This window comes from Apus apus, chromosome 2 (assembly GCF_020740795.1).
Source record: "Apus apus isolate bApuApu2 chromosome 2, bApuApu2.pri.cur, whole genome shotgun sequence".
Taxonomy (NCBI): Eukaryota; Metazoa; Chordata; class Aves; order Apodiformes; family Apodidae; genus Apus; species Apus apus.
In genome coordinates this window covers 108,784,325-108,805,548 of record NC_067283.1, presented here as the reverse complement: position 1 = coordinate 108,805,548, position 21,224 = coordinate 108,784,325, and the positions used below count along the sequence as shown (strand labels likewise).

The 21,224-nt window shown below is 39.5% G+C and overlaps 1 protein-coding gene across 3 annotated transcripts in view; it reads left to right on the top strand.

The window, feature by feature from the left end:
• Positions 1 to 21,224, top strand: part of OSBPL1A (oxysterol binding protein like 1A) — a 73,114-nt gene that overhangs the window by 10,227 nt on the left and 41,663 nt on the right. For all 3 annotated transcript variants that reach the window (XM_051609550.1, XM_051609549.1, XM_051609551.1), the window contains exons 5-15: positions 920 to 1,031; positions 2,174 to 2,259; positions 3,609 to 3,753; positions 4,498 to 4,565; positions 4,653 to 4,697; positions 5,729 to 5,802; positions 5,884 to 5,947; positions 6,863 to 6,964; positions 8,217 to 8,342; positions 9,418 to 9,499; positions 11,702 to 11,808. In XM_051609550.1, coding sequence (XP_051465510.1) covers positions 920 to 1,031; positions 2,174 to 2,259; positions 3,609 to 3,753; positions 4,498 to 4,565; positions 4,653 to 4,697; positions 5,729 to 5,802; positions 5,884 to 5,947; positions 6,863 to 6,964; positions 8,217 to 8,342; positions 9,418 to 9,499; positions 11,702 to 11,808 — 1,011 coding nt within the window. The remainder of the gene's footprint in view (positions 1 to 919; positions 1,032 to 2,173; positions 2,260 to 3,608; positions 3,754 to 4,497; positions 4,566 to 4,652; positions 4,698 to 5,728; positions 5,803 to 5,883; positions 5,948 to 6,862; positions 6,965 to 8,216; positions 8,343 to 9,417; positions 9,500 to 11,701; positions 11,809 to 21,224) is intronic.

Genomic DNA, 21,224 nt, shown 5'->3' with positions numbered 1-21,224 from the left:
AGGAGAAAACTGGTCCACAGTTTTCCTTAGTATATTTTGTCATATCTTTTTTAGCTTTTTATTGGTTAAGATGTTGCTCGCCAACAGAGAAGTACTATTGTCTTCCACTGCAGCACAGTGCTTCAAATGTGTAGCAAACTGATGCTGCTTCTATTCTCCTTCTGCTGTGTGCCTGAGAAAATGCTGAAGCATAGCACTATCTCTAGCTGCAGATGTCAGTTATCATGTGGAAACCAGTGTAAAGATCTCCCATCTACTGCTAAAGTACAGCAGGTTAATTTGTGTTTGAGCCTAGTGCATTTGACAGTAAAAGAAGTAGGGATTGTTCCTCCTAACTAACTGCATATTTACATAGAGAGGAACTGTATTGTTTTAATCTTAGTGGCCTCTGGAGGGCAGAAACTATAAATTAGGACACACTTGTCTGTTTGGTGTCTGGAAGTGCTGTTTCTTCATAGAAAACTGGAACTAAAGACCTTTTTATAGGGCCTAGAATGTCAGACTAGTTTGATAGTTCCCCAAATGTCACCATTGTTCTCAAACTAGTACTGCCTCTGTGAATAACCTCTTGACCCTTCTGAAGGAGTGACTGCCTAGTCTTTTATCAAAAGAGCCCATCATACTATTTTTGTCTGTCAAATTCCACCATTCACACCAGGTACACTAACTTTTTATATCAGAGCTGGTCTGTTTAGCTGTACTTAGATCCTGTTAGTTCCTTCAGCCTGACTGATATGAGAGAGAAGGTTGCACTTAGTCCCACTCTTCAGTTTCCCTAAAACATCCCTTCCTGGTTTTGTATGTCATCAGTTCTGAAAAGTCATTATACAGCTCATTGTACAGGTTATCAGTAGCTGGAAAGCCTGGTTGTGGCCCTGCCATAAGAGATAAGCAGTGGGTTTTTTTAATTGTTTTCCAGGAGGTGGTGATGTTACTCTTGCAACATAATGCTGATACTTCTATTGTTAATGGGACTGGAGAAACTGCAAGAGAAGTTACTCATGATAAAGACATAAGGAATATGTTGGAAGGTAACTTTATTAGGTCATAGCCTTTTTTTCAACACTTGTACATTCTAAAAGCTGATTTTTCTCTTGCAAGTTACAGAAACTCAATTGAATTTTCTCTTTCAATTTGGCCATTAGAACGAAAATGTATGAACGAAAATGAACTTTTGGTTCTTGCCTGCAGTGCTGACAGTTGGGTTTTTTTCACAGCATGTCTGCACATGATTTGGAGAGTGAAGTATCAGGAATGCTAATAGCATTATTCAAGAAACTATTTCAGTCCTGTTGGGGTAATCCTTGCTACAGCTCTAAATGGTACATGGCAGTCAAAACCTTAGCTCACTGGAAGAGGAAAAACTCAAGTCAAGAATACTGAATTATTTTGCATCAGCAAAATCATTAAAGAGCAAAATTCTGAACAGTTTACAAAGGTAACCTAGTTTTGGATCAAGTTGAGGACTTGCTATTGCATTCTTAGGGGTTATGTCAAAAGGGGAGAAAAAAAGTAAAAACCCTTTTCCTCATTTCCTCCATTGCCTCGGAGGTGCTGAAAGGGAGTGAGATGATGTCCAAATACTTACATAGGTTCACTGCTGATAGTTTTGGGGAGCTCAAGAACTGTGTTGCGTCCTGGCATTATTATGTGATACCCTTAAATACTGCTGAAGCTCTGTGTCCAGCACCACAGACTGTAAATGGGAAAAGTGAGCTCTCTCCTGATTCCCCATGCAAGTGCACAGATAACAGTCCTTTCTGCTGCTCATCTGCTGTGTTGTTAGAGAAGAATAAAAATTTCTGTAGGATAATAATAAGAGTAGAGGAGAAACTGAAAAGAGCACAGGGAAGATCTGATGAGGATATTACATAGTTCTGTTTTCCTTTTTACTAGGGAGTGGGGTTGGGTTGTGTTTAAAAAAATAACATATACACGTACACACTTTCTCATATCCTGTCAAATATTACATGATTTTGAACATATTTTCACTCTGACAGACTTTTCTGAATGAGTTCTGTTTTTACCTGTCCCAAGTAAATACTACTGGAAACTCTTGGGTTTTTAGGCCTTTCTCGATCTAGTTTCTTGAATGCTGTACTTTATATATACTCGTTACTTTATTGAGACTGACCTTAAATTTCTTTGTTGTTTTGTTTTTTTTTTTAAATAGCAGTGGAAAGGACACAAGAGAGGAAATGGGAAGAGGAACTCTTAGGAGCAGCAAGAGAGGGGGCAACAGGGAAGCTGACTGCCTTGGTAAAAATTCAAGTGTTTGTAATAATTTTGTGTCAGGAGGTTCAAACTGTAGTGCTAGTGTAGCAACATGTGACATCAAGCTTTGCATTTCAAAGTGCTGTGACTTCAGAATATTAGTGCTGCACATGGTGTTATGTTGAGGTGATGAACCTTCCAGGGTTTTCCAGCCTCCTGGTTGAAGGCTGCAAAACAGTATTTTTCAGTTTCTTTCATGTTCTAATTTTCTAAATACTCTGCAGTTAGTGATAAATAGCAGTATAATGGTTCTAGATCTACTAGCATAATCCTGCTGTTTTTTGTGGATACCCTTTGGGTTTTGAAGCAGGGTCTCAGTGCTTGAACTCGAGCTTATGAGAGTCCTGAAGAGGCTCCTTGGAAGCAAGACATGCAGTATGGAACACTTTATACCTAGTTATCACCTTTAGTAATACATTTTAATGTGTCAAAGCAGTCTGAATACTTCCACTTACATTTATGAATTTTCCATTTGAAGTGAGATTTGTATATTGATAAATTTGATATTTTCTGCCTAGAAGCCAGAGTGAACAGCCAATCAAAATTTGTTAGTTTTATTCTTTATATTTCTCTTCTAGTCTGAAGAACTCTTTTCTTTCTAACTCCTTCTAGCATAGAAACTGTTTTAAATCTCTGTACAAAGCACTTAAAATATGGAAGAATAGTGTATTAGTAAACTGGCATGATTGTATTAATTGTAATTGATACAATGGCATAGGTGGTCTGTTCTTGAGTCTAGTAATTAGTAATACTTGTTGCATTTGATGTTGTATGCCTGCTGACTGAACCTTAAACTGATGTGGAAAAAATTAGAAAAAGGTAACTCCTCATAGAAATCTATCATTAAAAAACTGCTTTCTTGCGTGGCATGTAACTCTACAAGCACATGCAACTTTTCATGTAAACATTTTCATTTCAGTTTTCTGGATTTAGTACTGGTCTGTGCTAACTTTCAGGATGTGCATTAGTTTTCTACAGAGAACAGATTTTGGCAGTAGAAGCAAACAACACCATTCTAGGAATATAAATTACTGGATTGCAATGTTGGAAACTCTTGTCATTTGTGTAACTGAGCAGGATAAATCTATCAAAGTTGTGCAGGAGAGGTGGAAAGGGTAAAGGAAGAAAAAACTGAGACACTCCTTACTCTAGCTGAACATCTTGCTTAATTGTTGTAGTCCTTACCCTTATTAAAACACTTGATACATAGCTTCTTTGTTGCTAAATCTACACTGAAGCATCCTAGTTAGGAACAGCTAACTTTCAAAAGAATGTGTGGCATTTGGAGAGTGAGGAAAAACTGGAAAAGTAAGCAAAGCTTTGTTTTTTTCCAGTTGAACAAACCCAAACCACCTAATATCAACTGTACAGATCAGATGGGGAATACACCATTGCATTGTGCAGCGTACCGTGCCCATAAGCACTGTGCACTGAAACTTCTGAAAAGTGGAGCAGATCCTAAAATAAGAAACAAAAATGGTGAGTACCAAATGCAAGCACATAATGTTAAAAGGAGACAGAAGGTTAACAGTTTCTATAAGCTATGTTACTTGCCATTGAATGTTTGGGTGAAATCTTAATGCTTTACAAGCATTGTACCACTAATAAAGGAAGCCCAACACTGACTAAACTGAAAGAAACTTAAGAATTGTAGCAAAACACTTAAACATATATGCTTTTATTTTTCAAACTTGCCCATTTCTGGAAAATTTACCAGCTGTCTGTCTTAACCATGAAGTATGCCTGGCTTTTGTATTCATGATCCTTAACACTGGACACAGGTAACAAAAGTGAAAAGAGTGAAGGTGTGGCCCAGACAAGGTGACTTCTCAGAAGAAGGATGCTAATGGAAGCAAATCCAGGAAAATTTTATGCAGACGTTACACAGACTGTGTGTTTGTCATCTAATTAAAGATGCCTCTATCTTGGTATTTGTCAAGGTTCTGAACTGTTTTATATAGCTGGAGTGCAAAATCAAATTGAAGTAAGAGCAAAGGCCTCTTATGTGGCCAGTAGAACTCTGAAGGACAGTTCAGTACACTGAAGTTCAGAGCCTTATTAGTCTTCTGCCCCTGAGGAGCTTATGTTCTCCGGTTCCAACTAGACTTGGATGCTTGTGAGACCAAACTTTAATAGATAAACACAGTGTCAGAGTGATTATTTTTAAGTATGTCTAGCTTTATGTACATCAAATTCTCATGCCTTGTCTTGGTTGCTAAACAGATCAGACGCCCCTTGATCTAGCCCAAGGTGCAGAAATGAAACTGATACTGGGAGGTAAAACTCGAAAGGTAGGAACTTTTGTACCCATTTAAAATGCTGCTTGCAAAGGCTGTCTAGTTGAAGCTATTCCTTCATAAGCTTTAATTTCTATGCAGGTTATCAACAAACCCCTGAAACGATACGAAGGTCTTCTTTGGAAGGTATTTCTTATTTCCTGTTCTAAAACAGCTTGTAAGATCTCCAAGGATGTCATTTTCTGTACTTAAGTGAGAGCTGATAAATGAGGGAGATTTTCAATAATATATTTGTTAAATTATTTTACTTTAATCTAGTATATTGGATAAATTATAGATGGACTCGCTGAGTAGAGCAGTTTTACTAGATTAATTACACTCTGATCATAACCTCAGTCCCTAAAATCTCTCATAATTTCCTTGGTAATTTTTGTAGCAAAACTTCACTGTCATAAAGCTTTGTGCCTTGTCTGTGTGGTGAGCAAAATACTGTGTTTTTTCTTTTCTGAATAGATGTCTTATTCTCTAACAATCTGTAAGTAATATTTTGCCACAAGTGCACCTTCTGGAAATTGGGAAGATGTCAGTCAAATGCTTGTTTGAAGTTTGTTTTGCTCTGATACTCAAGTATCAAGAGTTGCTTTTTCCCTTGTTAAAAAAAACTTAGTCTTCTACGTGAATGCTTAATTTTTGTGTTCTTTATGAAGTCTTTGAAAACTCCCTGAAGTTTTCTTCAGTGTAAATTTTCATATGTATTCACTCACGATTGTAATATAAGGAACTGGTTTTAGACCAGAATTGTAAAAAAGCTTGTGAAAGGTAAAAGTTGTACTTAGAAATCTCAGTGTGTTTCGTTTCTCATCTGGTTTTTATAAAGTAGAATTAAGTGGTAATCAACAACCTCTGTGATGTTAATAAATGCAGCAGTTTAATATTTCAGTTCTTACTGAATAGCAAACTCAACAAAACTTTTGTCTTTCGGTGTTTTTTTGGCTTTGTCTTTTGGTATTTCCAAAATAGAGAATAGCAATAGAGAATTGTAAAGTAATCTTAGGTTGCTCTGATCACCAAGATATGTAAAACCTAAAATGCTTTCATAATGACTGCCACTTTTATGTTATAGCCTTCAAGCTGTCAAACTTACTGTCAATAGTAACTCCTCAGCTGTTAACCTTACTTGGCCTTTTTTGGTTTGCTTTTATTTTTGTTTTTTTCAGAACTCACGATTTTTTGGTTGGAAACTCTACTGGATAGTTCTAGAACATGGAGTCCTTTCCTGGTATCGCAGACAGTAAGTTCTGTGTTTAAATTTCTGATAAGTGATTTAAATAATTCTAAGCTTTGATTTATTAAATCTCTCTTTCTTTCAAAGAGCTGATGCAGTAAATCATGATCATCGTCAGGGATGCAAGCATCTAACACAAGCTGTCTGCACGGTAGGAAGTGAAATGACTTGTAACTACTGGGGTTTTTTAATGTGATGGTGTTCATACCTAAACAGTGAAAACTTCAGCTAGGTTGGTAAGCATGCCTTTGTTATTAAAAAAAGGGAAAACCTTGCACTTTTGCTTGAGAAGAACCAGTGTTTCCTGCAAAGTATTTCTGTTGCTAAAGCGGCCATAAGGTTCGTTCCAAAGGTATGAAGATGTAAACAAACCTAAGGCTTCCTAAAAACATACCTCTTTGGTTGTGCAAAACAACTGTTTGGAGCATGTGATACAGAACATGAAAGCTCTAGTTCCTTCTGTAGCTGTCACTGTCTACTTGGGACTGATTGTGTAACTTCAGTTCTCCAACTGAGATCAACTTCTCAATTTTGAAGGTGACTTTTGGAAAACTTCCTTAATTGGAAGGGATGAAAAGAGTAAAGACAAGCCAGGTGTTGTGGAAAATACACAGGAAGATTGTTTAAGGAGAATGCATTAAGAATAATTTCAGTACTTCTGTAACTAGCCTGTCCTAGTTCTATAGACTAGAACCATAAGTTCTGTTAAACTACAATACTATATGAAAAGTGAGTTTTGTTCTTCTGTATCTTCCAATTAGTTTTGGTGGTCTTGCACCATTGCTGAGACTTTGTCTGAATCAAGTGGTGCAAATATAACATTTTGACATAAAGAACCTCCATTTTATTATTCATGATGAAAAGTGCAAGACAGCACACTTTGCAAAACTAATCTGACCAAGCTTTTTTTAAACTGTAGTTCTTTTCCATCAAAACTGAGGCAAGAACTTCTGAGTTAAGAGTAATTCTCTGCCTTGCTTACTCTCTGCCTTGCTTACTCTCAACAGGTTTGTCTCTTCTTACTGATGCATTATACTAATTTTGTCTTTTCTCCACGTTGTTTTAGGTAAAATCCACAGACAGTTGCTTCTTTTCTGTCAGATGTTTTGATGACACTGTTCATCGTTTCAAGATTCCTAAAAATAGCCTTCCTTCTCAAAGTAGAGAGGTAATAATAACTCTTTATATTTTACAGCCTTGGGTAATAACTTCTGTAATGAATAATTTGCATTCCACTAACTATGGTGGCATTAGTAGTGAGTTCAGTATCTTGACCATCAGGATTTGATAATGTAAGTGCATATATTGAATCTTTTAGCATGACTATAGAATAAATAGCAAAAACAAACAGGTTGTCATTCTCTTCTTTAAAATTAGTACCACCTTGTTTTACAGCTCCATGCCTGTTTTATACCCTGTAGTTCAAATTCCTCTTTTTCTTAACTTCTCCATGTGGTCAATTTCTACTGCAACTTCCTTTTGTTGCACTTTCTTTCATAGTTCACTATCCTGAAGAAAAGAATGTTTAACAGTGCATCTACTCTTAGGCATACTCCAAAATGACCTAATAAAATTTTAGTATCTCTAATACTAGGAAAGGCTCAGGGACCTGCGACTGCCCAGTGTGGAGAAGAGAAGGCTTAATGTGATCTTCTCTATGTATGTAAATACCTGAAGGGAGGGTGCAAAGAGGGGTTGAAGCCAGGCTCTTGTCAGTGGTGTCTGGTGACAGGGCCAGAGGCTATGAGCACACACTGCAACACAGGAGGTTCCCTCTGAACATAAGAAAAAATGTGAGAGTGACTGAGCAGTGGAGCAGGTTGCCCACAGAGGCTGTGGAGTGTCTGTCCTTGGAAGTACCCAATAGCTGTCTGGACATAGTGCTGGCCAACCAGCTCTATGTAGCCCTGCTTGAGCAGGGAGGTTGGACCAGAGGACCTCCAGAGATCACTTCCAACACTGGCCACGCTGTGATTCAATAAACAGGAAATTAATCTACCTCTTAACTATGAGAATGCTTGAGGTTTTGTACGCAGTTTGTCATGCATAAGAAGGCTGGCTTTGTCACAGGAACCTTGCTGTCTGAATAGAAACCCAAAGATGCAAATTACATTCCCTACAGTCTTTTCTTAATCAATGCAACTTTTTAATGTGACCTTGGATAGACAGAGGGGTGGGTTACATTTGTGCTTGAAGTGTGATCACTTAAGTCCGTGGCACTTTGTGAACTGAGTATCTTGTCTTCAGTACATGTTACTATTTTTAACAGTCTATTTTCTGTTTATTAAGGTGCCTCATTTTACTAATGAATATCTTATTCACATCAATAGAAAATTTTAATTAGTTCTTTTGCATGGATACTGTTGCCTTCTGGGGATGACCTTTGAAATATGTATTAACTCTTGTCTTTTTCTCTTCAGAGCTGGTTGGAAGCAATAGAAGACCATTCCGCATATAGCACTCACTACTGCACACAGGAACAGTTGAGTAGTGATGATGAGGAAGATGAAACAGTATCTGTTAAAGACCTACAGGATACTCTGAAAGTATGTACTGAGTACTTGTTTGGCTCATGCATCTAGGCAGTTGCAGATTGGTACCGTTTTTTGTTGAAATACTTAAGTATACTTTTAGCTAAAAATTAATCATACTTTTGCGCATGGATGCATAAATGCAGTACTCATAAACTGGCACGTTTATCACAGCTACAGAGTTGTGATTTTCAGTTTTACCATCATTCCTGTAAGGTAGGAAGTTGCTTGAGACGTTCAGCCAGGAGAGGGAGCCTTCTGTGCTGTATTTGATGACACCAAGATTGGAGAACAATGAGCTCTACCTGTATAAAACAGGCAATGAAATGGCTTAGCACTTCAGGTCACCTTAGATGTTTTTATTGTTCAGACCTACAATGGAAATGAGCCTTCCTTGATCATTCTATCATTCTGTGATTCTTGCTTTTTAGTTCCAAAACCTTTTATTTTAAGGGAAAGTTGACACTTCATTGTAAAAATAGTTGTGTGACTGAAGTCCTAGTATCTTGTAGCATACCTTTTGGTACAAGAACTCAAAGGTAGCTCATGGCAGAACAAAGATGGGAGGATAACTGTTGCTGGCCATTCTCAGCAGCCTACAAAAGAAGAGGGTATAATCTAGTAGATTAACTGTCTCGAAGTTGAAATGCAGGCTTGGAATATGATCTTGTGGTGGGTTCCTGCATGTTGCTGTACTTGCCATACATTAGTTAACCCATGCGTTTGCTTGTTATGGCCTTAGGTTTGTCAAAGAATAAGTAATGGCTCTTCTTGTTTTTTCAAACTTTTTTAATAAAGATGGGGAGGAAATGCAAAAGTGGTATATATAACATAGCTTTGGGGTTTGGTTTGCTATGCTAATTTAAACAAAAGCCAACATAGTGTGTATACATCTTCTGTTTGCTTGTGTGTCTTTGAAGGTACTTCAAGTAATTTCTTTCAGTTTTAACATATTGGTCTCTGTCACTGGGAATCTTTGCTAAGATTTAATGCTTTTCACATTTAAAAATTTCAGTACAGTTAAGAGAATAAACATGTACTTTCTTTGGAACAAGGCACTTCTGAACTGGCTATCTTTGCTGTCTTCCAGAAAGCACAGACCTGCCAACAAAGACTCAGTAAAGAAATTTCAGACTTCCTTGCAATGGTTAAATGTTTGGATGCTACAAAAGGTAAAACTTACTATTCTGAAATGCAGTTTGTTACCAGGAAACTAATTTTTTTCTTTCAGGCGGCACATGCTTTAATTTCAGTTAAATTAAATTTTCAGGAGCATTAAAATTTAGGACTTACCTTCACTGAAAAAGATTCAAATAGACTAACATCATAATTGCTAAGAATTAAGATTTCAGACTGGGAGAAACAACTAATAAGTATGTTGATTGAAATAAATGCTATTAGTGGCTGTGAATGTAGTTAAAACTGCCTTTAGATATAGTGCTTACTGAGTAGTACCGTAGGAATATAAAGTAGGGGCTTACTTTCAAGTTTTTAAAAATTCTGTAGTTGGTAGCTTCTTGCAGAACGTAAGTGTCCCCTGATAGGTATAAATTGTCCTTTAGTGAGTAGAAACACAATGAAAGCTGAGATACTATAAACATGATGTGAAGTGAAATCACAAAACCAGGCAGGGAACTGGAGACACGGTGTGATGAGATATATTCCACAGACTTCTGCTATGACTTTTATGCCAAATTTGAATTTCTCAGGCTTTATTTTAAAAAATAACTCTTAAATTAACATGTACCTGGATTTCTGCAGCATAACTGCCAAAAAAGATTGCAGACATCAAGCTGTTAGAGGTTAGAACCTGTTTCATTTAATGCCTTAAACATGTACAGAAGTTGCTCATGTATTAAACACAAAGGGGTTCTGTGAGAATATTTAACTGTTGCTCATTTGAACCTGAGTCCTAGTTACATATTTGACTAAAATTTATGAAGCTCAAACTACAGGGCAAGTTGTTTATCTGTGCAAACCTGTAGTCTGTAATAAAACAGCAGATTTGGGAGTGAAAAAGTTTCTATTCCATCCCCATGCCATCCCAAAAGAGGTCTAAAATAGAGCTTTTTCTCCATATGCTGCTGAGGTAAGTTACTGTGTGATGATAACCTCTCTTGCACTAACTGAATTTTTACCAAATTTTTGTTTTGTAAAGATAAATAAGGTTTCATAACACATGCAAGTGTTTTTTTGGGAAGCCTTTGTAATTAATCATATGATAAAACTGAATTGTTTGCAAAAAGCAGTTTGAAAATTAGTATGAGGTACATAAATTCCCTTTGTGGGAGTGGTTCTCTGACCCCATATTGCTGACTTGAAGCATCAGTGAGGACATTCACTCTTAAAAAATAAAAATGAAAAAACACAATTTGAGTAGCCCAAATGCATAGCGAAGCCAAACCAGACACTGTCTTCCCTAGAAACTGCTAATCTTGGCCAAGAGCAGTAATAAGTTCCTATTTTCCTTCCAATGAATGTTTGTAATTTAATGGGTCAGTGAACTCTTTGCAGGTTGATGCGTAACCTCTGTAGATGTCAGAGAGCCTCTGCAGCTCACCCTGTTCTCATATTGGGTTGATGTTATCTTTAAATTATCAGAGTCCTCTGGCTCCTGAAGAATGCAAATTTCTGAGTTAGTTAAAACTCAGAAAAACTCAAATGTTAGATAAACTCAAATGTTACATAATTTCTACCAGCTAATTGGGTTATCATGGTTTCCTGCTGGTTCTAGACATGTAGCCCCTTCCATAAATGGTCATAGAAGTCAGGCCATGAGGGCATTGCTCTGCAAGCTGTACTACTTATCCAGTAGATGAGACCATGAAAATAAGATCTCCTTCCCTTTTTATTGATCATTGTCCTTGTAACTCTCCATCTGTTTTTCAAACCTAAATCTCCAGAGACACTGTGGTAAGCTTTTTCTCTTCTTTATAGTACCACAACAGAAGGCAAAAAGAGTTACATTTCTCACTTCAATCCAGGGCAACCCAAGTATCCTTTGTATTTGAATTCTGTCACCTGCAACTCTGAGGCTTTTAAATCTAGGAAGTGGTTTAAAGGAGTTTGTTGCTAGTCACTTTTCCAGTGTCTTGCTGCCTCGGCATACTACCTCTGCTTTCTAAACCATGCTGAAAGAAAAACTTGATCCATTCATCCTGCCACTTACACCAGTATTAGGGAAAGGATGCTGAAGAAAGAACTCGTGTTCCCTCAGTGCTACTTTTGCTTGCTCTTCCCTTACACAGGTTTGCAGTTCACCAGCCTTCCTGTGAAGCATGAATGTTATGTCTGTGTTACATAGAGGAAAAAAATTTAAAAGAATCCTGCAGGTTATTTTCCCCCTAACCCTACTAATCTTCTTTTGCTTTCAGGAATATCTCCTCCTTTCCTGCAAAAAGTTGATGTGGTCTCTGAAATATCGCAGGAAACATGTGAGGCCCTGGCTGCCTGCCTCAACCTATTCACAAAGCAAGAAGGGGTATGTATTGTGCTGTGTGGGTCTATAAAGGGTCTGAATAGTTTAGTGTGTTTTGCTAATTTCCTGCTTACCTGTTAAAAAATAACTACAGGTATCCACAGAACCTCATATTGTTGGTAAGCTGTCCTTTTGCATGCTGAATTTCTGATGAAAACTCGTGCTTCTAAAGAAAGTATAGCTAAGTTCATCTACAGAAGGGTATCTGAGTGAGTGTTCTAGTGTTCAGAAGAGACACAGATTTTGCTTGAAAGCAAAAAAGCTTGAAAGCAAATTTGCTTGAATGCTTAAATTCAATGAAGCAGTTGCTTTGCTGACTTGAAGGTTAAAGTATTGAGAAAATTAATATTTTTTTTTTTTCACTGCTGACTGAAGTGTTGAATGGTATTGCTTTGGAATTTGTTTTTCACACCATGTGCTTAGTGGGCGTGTGAATGCTATCTCTTGAACTTCTGACTTTCCCAGTGACAAGTATCTTGTATGGTGTTAAACACAATGCAAAAGCTTCAGTTGGGAGTATGTGTCAAAATCACCAATTCCTGGGCTAGGAATTCTGGTATTTTTCTCTCCTCTCAAAGATACCCTAATGCCATGGAATAAACTCGTCTTCCTGTTCTGCAGTAACAGTAATCCCTCAGTTAGGCTCTTGTTTTCATCACAAAGCTGTGTTTCAAAGTGAGGTTTGTTTGGTGCTGTTAGTCTTCCAGTTATTTAACAGTGAGCAGCAAACACTGGCCCCATTGTCTAGGTTTGATTTAAAATAATTTTTTTCCTTGCTTCCCAAGCCTATTTGTCTCCAGTCACAAGTCTTCTAGACTTACTTGAGTCAAACTCTAGCAGACTGGAACAAGCATTGCTTTTTTACATTGAGTTTTTTCTTGAAGAAAGTCTAATATTAAAGTTGCCAGTTCCATTTGCAGATGAGGGGGAAACTGTTACAACAGTGGGTGTATAGTGGTAGTTAGGATTCCTTAATTGTGTTGGCATCTTGCTTCAAGCCAGACTAAAATAGCTTTCCAGAGAGAAGCATGGCAAACATATGGTGAAATTAAATTTCACCTTACTTGAACTCCAACAGTCTCAGTAGGTGTTGTAGAGGCCTTATTTTAATCTGGAAGTACATAGATTTGGGCACAGAGCGATAGGCTGAGGTGTGAACTTGAATTTCCATCATAGCTAGTGAAATCAGTTGGTCATGACAGAGGGAGAAGATGTGATCTTGGAGAGTTTTGTGTCTTGGTATTTTAAACTGCAAACTATTGCAATTCTAGAATATAATGCTGGCTTTTAAAGACATGATAAGCTCATAAAGGGAGCAGCAGGACTTGAACCTTTCCAAAAAGTTATGTTCCTTGAGCATCACTGTTATTAAACCCACAACATGTGGTTTTGTTATTGTTTGTAATACAGGACCCTATTCTTTACCACTCAGTGTTGATTTCTAGTCTGTAGTTTGCTTGGCAGTGCAAAAGCAACATACTGAGTTCTGCATTAGCAAATGGTAGGACTCCCAGGTAAATGCTTGAATATTCCTTCTAAGTATATCGAGTAGTGAAGCACATCCCTAAAGTGTTAAACTCTTAAAACACTTGTCTGAAATGCTCAGAACATTTTTTTTTTAAAGTTTTTGTTCATTTTCTGATTATAATCTCAATAATGAAAATAAGGCTCAGGTGTTACAGATGTTTGGGAACAACTGTTGTGAATGCTCTGCTCTTCCAGTAATTGGCTGCTGTTAAAACTGCCAAACTACCTTCAGGAAGGATAATTCTACAACAGCTGTTTAAAAGCTGCTTTCCTGCCTGTTTTTCTGCCTCCAGGCTGTTTTCGTTTTCCAGGGGCTCCCTGGTAGAACTTCTGAGTAGGGAGGAGTTCCTTCTACCGTATTGTGTGTCCCATGAAATCTGGTTCTCACTCTCGGTACCTTTTTATCTCGCCTCTTTAAGGAGAATTCTTTTCCTCTCTAACTGAAATTGTCAGCATACCAGAAGCCACTGCTTGACTAAGGAGGAGAGGCTGCTAACTTCAGTAAGGATAACCTTACTAAAGCACAGTAAGCAAATACCCTTTTTCGGAAGACCTTTTCTTTAGTATAGCCCATCTCTGTGCCGGGTGAATCGTAGCGTAATTGCGCAATATGCAAATGAAATCGCTAATTCAGCACTCAAATGAATAAATAAAGCGGGAGAGGGCTGAAGCTCTGTAGCTTTTGCGTTAGAAATGGTGCAGGAGCGTCATCTCCAGCCGCTCCATCTGCTTCTCCTTCCCCGCAGCGCCGCGTCTCCCCCGCCGCTCCCGGTGCCGCTTGTGGGTGACGCGGGGCTGCGGGAGGGCGCGGCCGGGTTTCTCGCCCGGCGGGCGGGCTCTGTGGCCGCTCGCTGCGGGAGGGGCGGCGGGGCCCCGGACGCGGGAGGAGGAGGAGGAGGAGGAGGAGGAGGAGGGAGGAGGTCCCGCTGCCCCGCGCTGCCTGCTTCCCGGTGCCGGGGAAGGCGTCACCCCACAGCTCCGCACGGCGGAGGGGAGAAAGGGGGTGGGGGAGCTTCCGAAAATAACCCACTGCGGCGGGGCACCGTGCGGGGCGGCCCCGGCAGGCTCTGGGACGCTCGTACCCTGCGGCCCCGCTCCGCCCGGGAGCTGCTGGGCAGAGAGGCTTGTCAGGCCATTTTTAGCCGGGTTGGGATCCGGTTCGCCGCCCCGCGGTTTCGGGTGGGTTTCCCCCGCCCCCTCCGCATTCCCCCGCGGGCCCTGGCGGTGCGCGGAGCGGCGGGCGGGCTGCGCGGGGCGGGCGCGGCTCCTCCGCCCTGTGCCGCGCTGCGCTGCGCCGGGGCGTCCGCCCGAGCCCGCGGCTGGTGCAAGGGGAAGGGGCCGCCCGCTGCGCTGCGCCGGCCGGCCCGGCGGCTGCTGCTGGTGCTGCTGCCGGGGGTGCTGGTGCTGCAACCCGGGGCGGCTTTCCCAGCCGCGGGGGGTCAGGTTTCGGACAGGCTGCCTTCCCGAAATCTGTTCCGTGGTACGTAGTGTGCGTGCTGGATTGGCTTTGGGGTTTGTTTTCGGTTTGGGATTGTTGGTTTGGGTTGGGTTTTTTTTTTTCCTCTCTTGACATTGGGCTGAGCTCTTCAGTGTCAAGCAGAGAAAGTAGACTTGAGCGCAGACAGGTTTTGCCCAGCAGTTAAAACGTGCAAGGGGAAAGTGAAGATCATTCGGCTGCTTTAATCTGAGTATTTATTGAGGCGTTTTTGTCGGAGCTAGTGCAACTCGAAACGTTTTCTGCAGTGACTTTGGCACAAGGTTAGTAAGTATTGTTTCAAGGCAGGACTTCCCTTGTGCTATTTCTAGCAGATGTCAGAGTCTGCATTCCAAAAGGAGTTTGATTCTAGTGTTTTTATATTCTGAGGTAGTTACATTAAACTTCTCCTACAAGTATATGAAAGGTTCTTTGCACACTATTATCTGATGTATTTTCTGGGTGAATTTAAAATTTGTGTCTATTACTTGAGCTGCATGCACTAAAGCTGTATGAAATTGATAGGAAAGGTATTATTTAAATAAATCAGCTTTAATTTTTTTAGCTTGCTTCATTTACCAGTGCTAGATGAAGTCTGATGATGAGTATCTTGACTCTCCTAAGTTTCACTTTTACCATCAAATGTTATATTTAACAGAGATAAAGAGCTCGTATATCATGAGTTTAGAACTGATAGCAGATGTAAGGTGATTTAATTTGTAGTCTGTTTGTGGCTTGGATCCTCTTCCTTTGTTTGTAGGTGTTGTAGTTATCTTTCTAGTTGTGTGGCGTTTTGTTTGGTTGGTTGTTTTTTTTTAAAGGAGACCTGTTTACAAGCTGATGAAAAAACTCAGCCAAGAGATTCAGAAAGGTTGCTTAATTTCTTGGTTAATTGAGTTGTATACTCAGCTAGGTGGAATTTGTCATAACAAATTAAGCTTGTCACTTTTATAGAAACTCTAAGGTCAAAATACTGTGGGTCATAGTCCTTGGATTTAGTTATCTTTACTGTGGCGTAACATGCTATCTCTTGTATGTATGACTGACATACTGTAAATAAAATGTGCACACAGTTCAACTAGCAAATATTAATCTCTGGAAGTTCACTGTGCTGCTTTAGTTAATTTCATCTTTCTTGAAAACATAATGGAATGTCCAAAGGCTAGATGTGCACACATGTGGTGTTGTAAATGAATGTATGCATGCTCTTTGGGATACAAATAGTTGTCTTTAATACATGTCTGGTTTGTGGTCTGGAAGACATGTATGAGCATGGCTGTTACCACTTAGATCTACTACCTTACCGAATTGTGGATGAAGAGGTTGCCTGTAAGCTGTGTCCAGGTCTCCTTAATGAGACTTTTAATTACCCATTTCCTTGTGGTGTTGAAGGTGACAGGAGCAGTCATGATACTCTGCAGTCAAGCGGAACTCTGGATAGGGGTGCTCTGAGCAAATCTGTCTAGAAGAGTCCATGTGTCCATCAGAGTCTTTTTCTGCTGCCTGGCAATATCGTCAGCTGCATTCATCTGTCAGGTTTTGGAAGCCTTTGGTATGAGGAGGGGAGAGATTAAGAGAGGGTAAGGGACTCAACTAAAAGTAGGAAAGCTAGGATTTTATGATTGCTGAGTAAGGGCTAGGGAGGGGGTTCCTGTCTTGGCTAGCTGTTATACTAGATCTGGAACTGTGGAGTCCTTAGCCACTCAAAGTCATGAAACCAGTGCCAGTGTTTCTCTGTTCTTCTTGTGCTTAGAAACAGGTTACAACCTTTCCCCCTGCCCCCTTCATTTCAGTCACTGGAGCACAAAAGAACAATTCTGTTGTCCATTCTGTTCTGCAGCTCCTGCTGAATGTAGTGGAAGTCAAGGCAAGCCCTCAGTGATTCAAGGCGTGCAGGCTGTGCCCCAAACAACTGAAATGCTGTTCAACTCATAAACTTGAGGAAAGGAAGAGAGCATTTTTCAGGCAGTTGATTATGGCACCAGGCACAGCAAGAGGTATCTGATGTTTAGATACTTAAGGTGTGTCTGTATCAAGAAAGTCTTTATTGGCTGTATGAGTCTCTTACCAATTTGAACCTAATTCTCCTCTCCACCAGATGACTAGAAATGTGTTAGAAATATCTAGTGCAGCTTGACTCTTGTTTGAAAATAACAGGTTAATTGGAAGACTGTGAAACTTTCCCCTTACACTGAAGAGCATGGGATATGACATGTGGTGGAATGATGTACAGGCACAGCACAGAGGAGAACAAAGCTACCAACAGGAAAGTTATTTGACAGGTTGTTTCTCATGCTAAAATATCAGCAGTTTTAGTCATGTCTTGATTCTGTACTAACTTTTGGATTCTATCCGTGCATATGTCTTCTACCTGTGCTAAAGCCCTAAAGTATTATGTAAACCAGTTTAGTGAGTCCAAAGTATCTAGAGATAGGGGAGTTAAAGAAAATAACTTTTTTTTTTCAGAAATTCTGCTAGAGCAGCCAAGCCTGAATAGGTTACCAGAGTGGGCAGAGAAGCTCAACAGCAGCCCAGACTGAAGCTTGTTAAAATAACAAATACTGGGACTCTATTCAGGGAAAAGATACGTAAATACTACTGCTTATATCTTATATATATGTATATATATATATGTATAAACACACACACATATATATAGATATTAAAGGGTATTATGTGTGTTGACAGAATGCTTACATTTCTTAGCAGTCAGTAAGATCCTTGGTTGAGTGGCATATATGAAAGACTGCTGGGTGGCAGATGTTCCTGGCTGAGAAGATGCTTGGATGTTACTATAGGGCAAAAGTTGAATGCTACTGGTCTTTGTTATACAATACGGTCTCCTTTTTTCCTTAAGAGTGCACACTTTTAAAGTTCAACTTTTTCTTTTTAGCTGGTGATATGTTTGAAGATAATCTATCAGCAAAGTCACATTCTAATTTCTAGTGACAAGGACACTTGCTGAGTTGTAGCTTTATAAGCCTGCATGAAAGCTGTTCACACAACTTGTCTGAAGGCATTGTCCACCTGGTACTGCATTGCCCAACTCAAAGCACCCTGCTAACCTATTTTTTGAACTTTTCAGAGTGGACTAATGCTTTTCCAAAGCTTGACTTGTAGTTTGTTTTTTTCCTTGGCAGTTGTTAAGCAGCTTTGTGTAAACTAGCTTGGAATCCATTCATGGGCCTCTAGGGAGACACTGGGTAAAAACATATTAGCTTGAAATAAGACCTCTTCTCACTGAGTTTCTGCAGCTCCAGCTCTGAGGTTTACTTCTGAGGTCTTGTTTAAGACTTGTTTGGGGATTTTATTTTTTAATGCAAAAACATGGAGAAAAGGAGCTTAACTGAGGCTTCAAGGAGGAAAGATAAAGCACCAATCAAGTTGAATGGAATAATGTTTTCTATAGTAAGCCTCTAAAATAGGAATTAGCAATTCTGTTTTCTTTGAATGCAGTTGAAAAGTAGTGCTCTTGTCTCTGTGTAAGCTGATAGAGGAACCTGGAAAGTTTCTTTCTATGTTCTTGCTACTCACAGCTATGAGGATATTGTTTGTTTTCCTCTCTGTCATGCTTGGAAAACAAACTGGAGTGAGAAGGGTGCACACTTTTATCCTTCTAGTGTCATTGTGATTTCATAATGGCATGTAAAGGTAATCGGCTTGTTTTCAATGTTCTGGTTTAATGTGTATCTGATGTATTTTGGAAGAACTGGTGAATGCTGGAGTTCTAAAACTTGCTAGCTTACAGACAGCCAGTGTATTGTCAGCTAAGCACTGGTAATATTTTGAGGAAAAAAAAATGAAGTAGCAAAACCGGGTTTTAGGGCTGAACTTCGGTGCATAGAAACATAGGTTTTAACTTCGTTTGCATGGCAATGTGTGAGGCACTTGACTGCAGCAGCAGTCTTGCTGAGTGGTCTGGTTTTCTCTCTCATCTGCGTAAAACATCAGAATGATGAACTGGGTGACTGCAGTCACACACACATACTAATTCTCTGGAGATGTGTTCTCCTTCTTGACCTTTCTTTCTTGAAACTTCAGGGTTTTATAATGTCCTTTTTCTTGTAAAGCTGATTAAAAACTGGTTTCTTAGAATAACAATTAAAAATTATTTCTACATGTGAAAAATTTCATGTAGTCTGTCCAGTACTGGATATTAGCATGTGCTTTTAAGGGAGATATGATATTTAACTTTTTATTGTTCATATGGTTTGTGGGAGGTTGTTTGAAATGCTTTGCCTTAAGGCTTTGTGTCATTTATCTGTTGTCAAATAATCTTAAATTTGCCATGTGATGGGAGTTTTTGTTATATTTTATTTGGCCTCCTTAACTGTCAGTGATTTCAGATCTCTTGCTCTATGGTTTAGTAGCTGTCCATATGCAATTTTATAGCCTTTTCCTGAATAAAGGACTTTAAGTCAAAACTTAGTTTTCTGCTGTTCTTTGGGATTTTAGTAGCTGTATTTTAGTAACTTCTGGTTCTGGAAATACAGGTATCTTCTAACTTTTAAGAATAAAATAGATTATCTGTCATTTAGACAGTATTGGTGTGTGGGAGAAAGTGTGTGGGGTTTTTGGTTTGGTTTGATTTTTTTGTTTGCTTGGTTGGTTGGTTTTTTAACTTTACCTGCCCACAACCATGGCTTTTCAACCAAAACTGCTTTTTCATGTTTTTATTCAATGACTGCTCAGAGCTGACACCATTTTTATAACAGAGGTAAGCCACTGTGGAATTGGAGCTCTTGTCTGATTTATCTATTTATATATTAAGCTTGTGAACTGAATGTGTGCTTGTTGGCCTCTCTCTCCCCTGGACTGCCAGTGACTTTAAATGTTTTTTTGGTTTTAATATTAATATTCAGAAATGTTATGTCTGCTTGCTGTGCTGTCCAGTGAAGAAATGTGTTTGTATAATGCTGAGTCACTGTGGTTATCACTAGAAATGGTAAATGGACTGTGTTTGGAAAGTGTTTATGTACTGAAAATAAATCACTGGCATTAGTTTTCCTTGAAAGTACATGCCAGGCCTGGTCATCAAGGAATTTTAGTAACCTCTTTAACCAGAGTGCACATGTTGTTCTTAACTTCACCCACTTTTAAATGCATCAATAATATACTTTAAAAATAAATGGGAAATGCAGGCCTATGCTATCCTATGAGGACAGCTGATAAGCACACACAAAGCAAATGATTCTCCATTTATAGTAAAGAGCTGAGCTGAATGTTGCTGCAAAGAAGTGGTAAGAGAGAGGACTTCTTAGGAATGAAGTGCATCCTTTTGTTGTGCATGTTCTGGAAAGTCCAGTGTAAGAGGATGTCCAGTATGATGTAAGGATAGACCTCATCTGACTGTCTTACCTTTATAGAATACATTTGGGAGTGACACCTCCTATGTGCTTACTTTGCTTGCTTTGCTTTGCTTCCTGTTAAGCTGCTTGTAAGGTAAATGTGGACTCAGTCAGTGGTTTTGAATAGGAATGTTTTTCCTCCTCTCATACACTGCTACATTATGAGTGTTAAAACTTGGACATCAGTGCATTAACTCTTGGTTCCACAGGTTTGCTACGAGACTTTGAGAATGACTTTAAAGCATGTCTGTTTGAAGGAAGTATGTGGTGTACCTCAATGTAGGGGTACTCCTTAGCTTAGAACGGTGTAGTCACAAAAGCAGACTGTAAACTTTATCTGCTTCAGAGAGTTCGATGTTGCCAAAGCTACGCTGCTTCTACAATGAGCTCATTTAGATATGTTGTTTGACTCTCTAAAATACAGCTTCCTATTAATATTGAAATTTAATAGTGTTGCTATTGCAGGTCCCTTTTTCTGAGTCAGAGGCGATGGAAGGAGAAAGGGTAGGGAAAACAAAACTACTCTCACTTTGTCTGGAATAATTCAGTTCAGCTGGCCAGAGCATCGGCCTTCTAGGCCTTGTGCAGGTCTAACATAGCAGAAGAGCATCCTCAGGAACTCTGAGGATTTGAACTGATAGACATGAACTAATAGAATCATAGAATGGTTAATGTTGGAAGGGACCTTAAAGATCATCAGGTTCCAACCTCCCTGCTATGAGCAGGGACACCTCTCACTAGAGCAGGCTGCACAAAGTCTCATCCAACCTGGTCTTAAACACCTCCAGGGGGGTGTGTCAACAACCTCCCTGGGCAGCCTATTCCAGTGCCTTTCTACCCTCATGGTGAAGAATTTCTTCCCGATGTCTGACCTAAATCTCCCCTCTTTCAGTTTAAAACCATTGCCCCTTGTCCTATTACTGCCCTCTCTGCTGTAAAGCCCCTCCCCAGCTTTCCTGTAGCCCCTTCAGGTACTGGAAGGTGCTATAAGGTCTCCCTGGAGCCTTCTCTTCTCCAGGCTGAATAGCCCCAACTCCTTCAGCCTGTCTTTAAAGCAGAGGTGCTCCAGC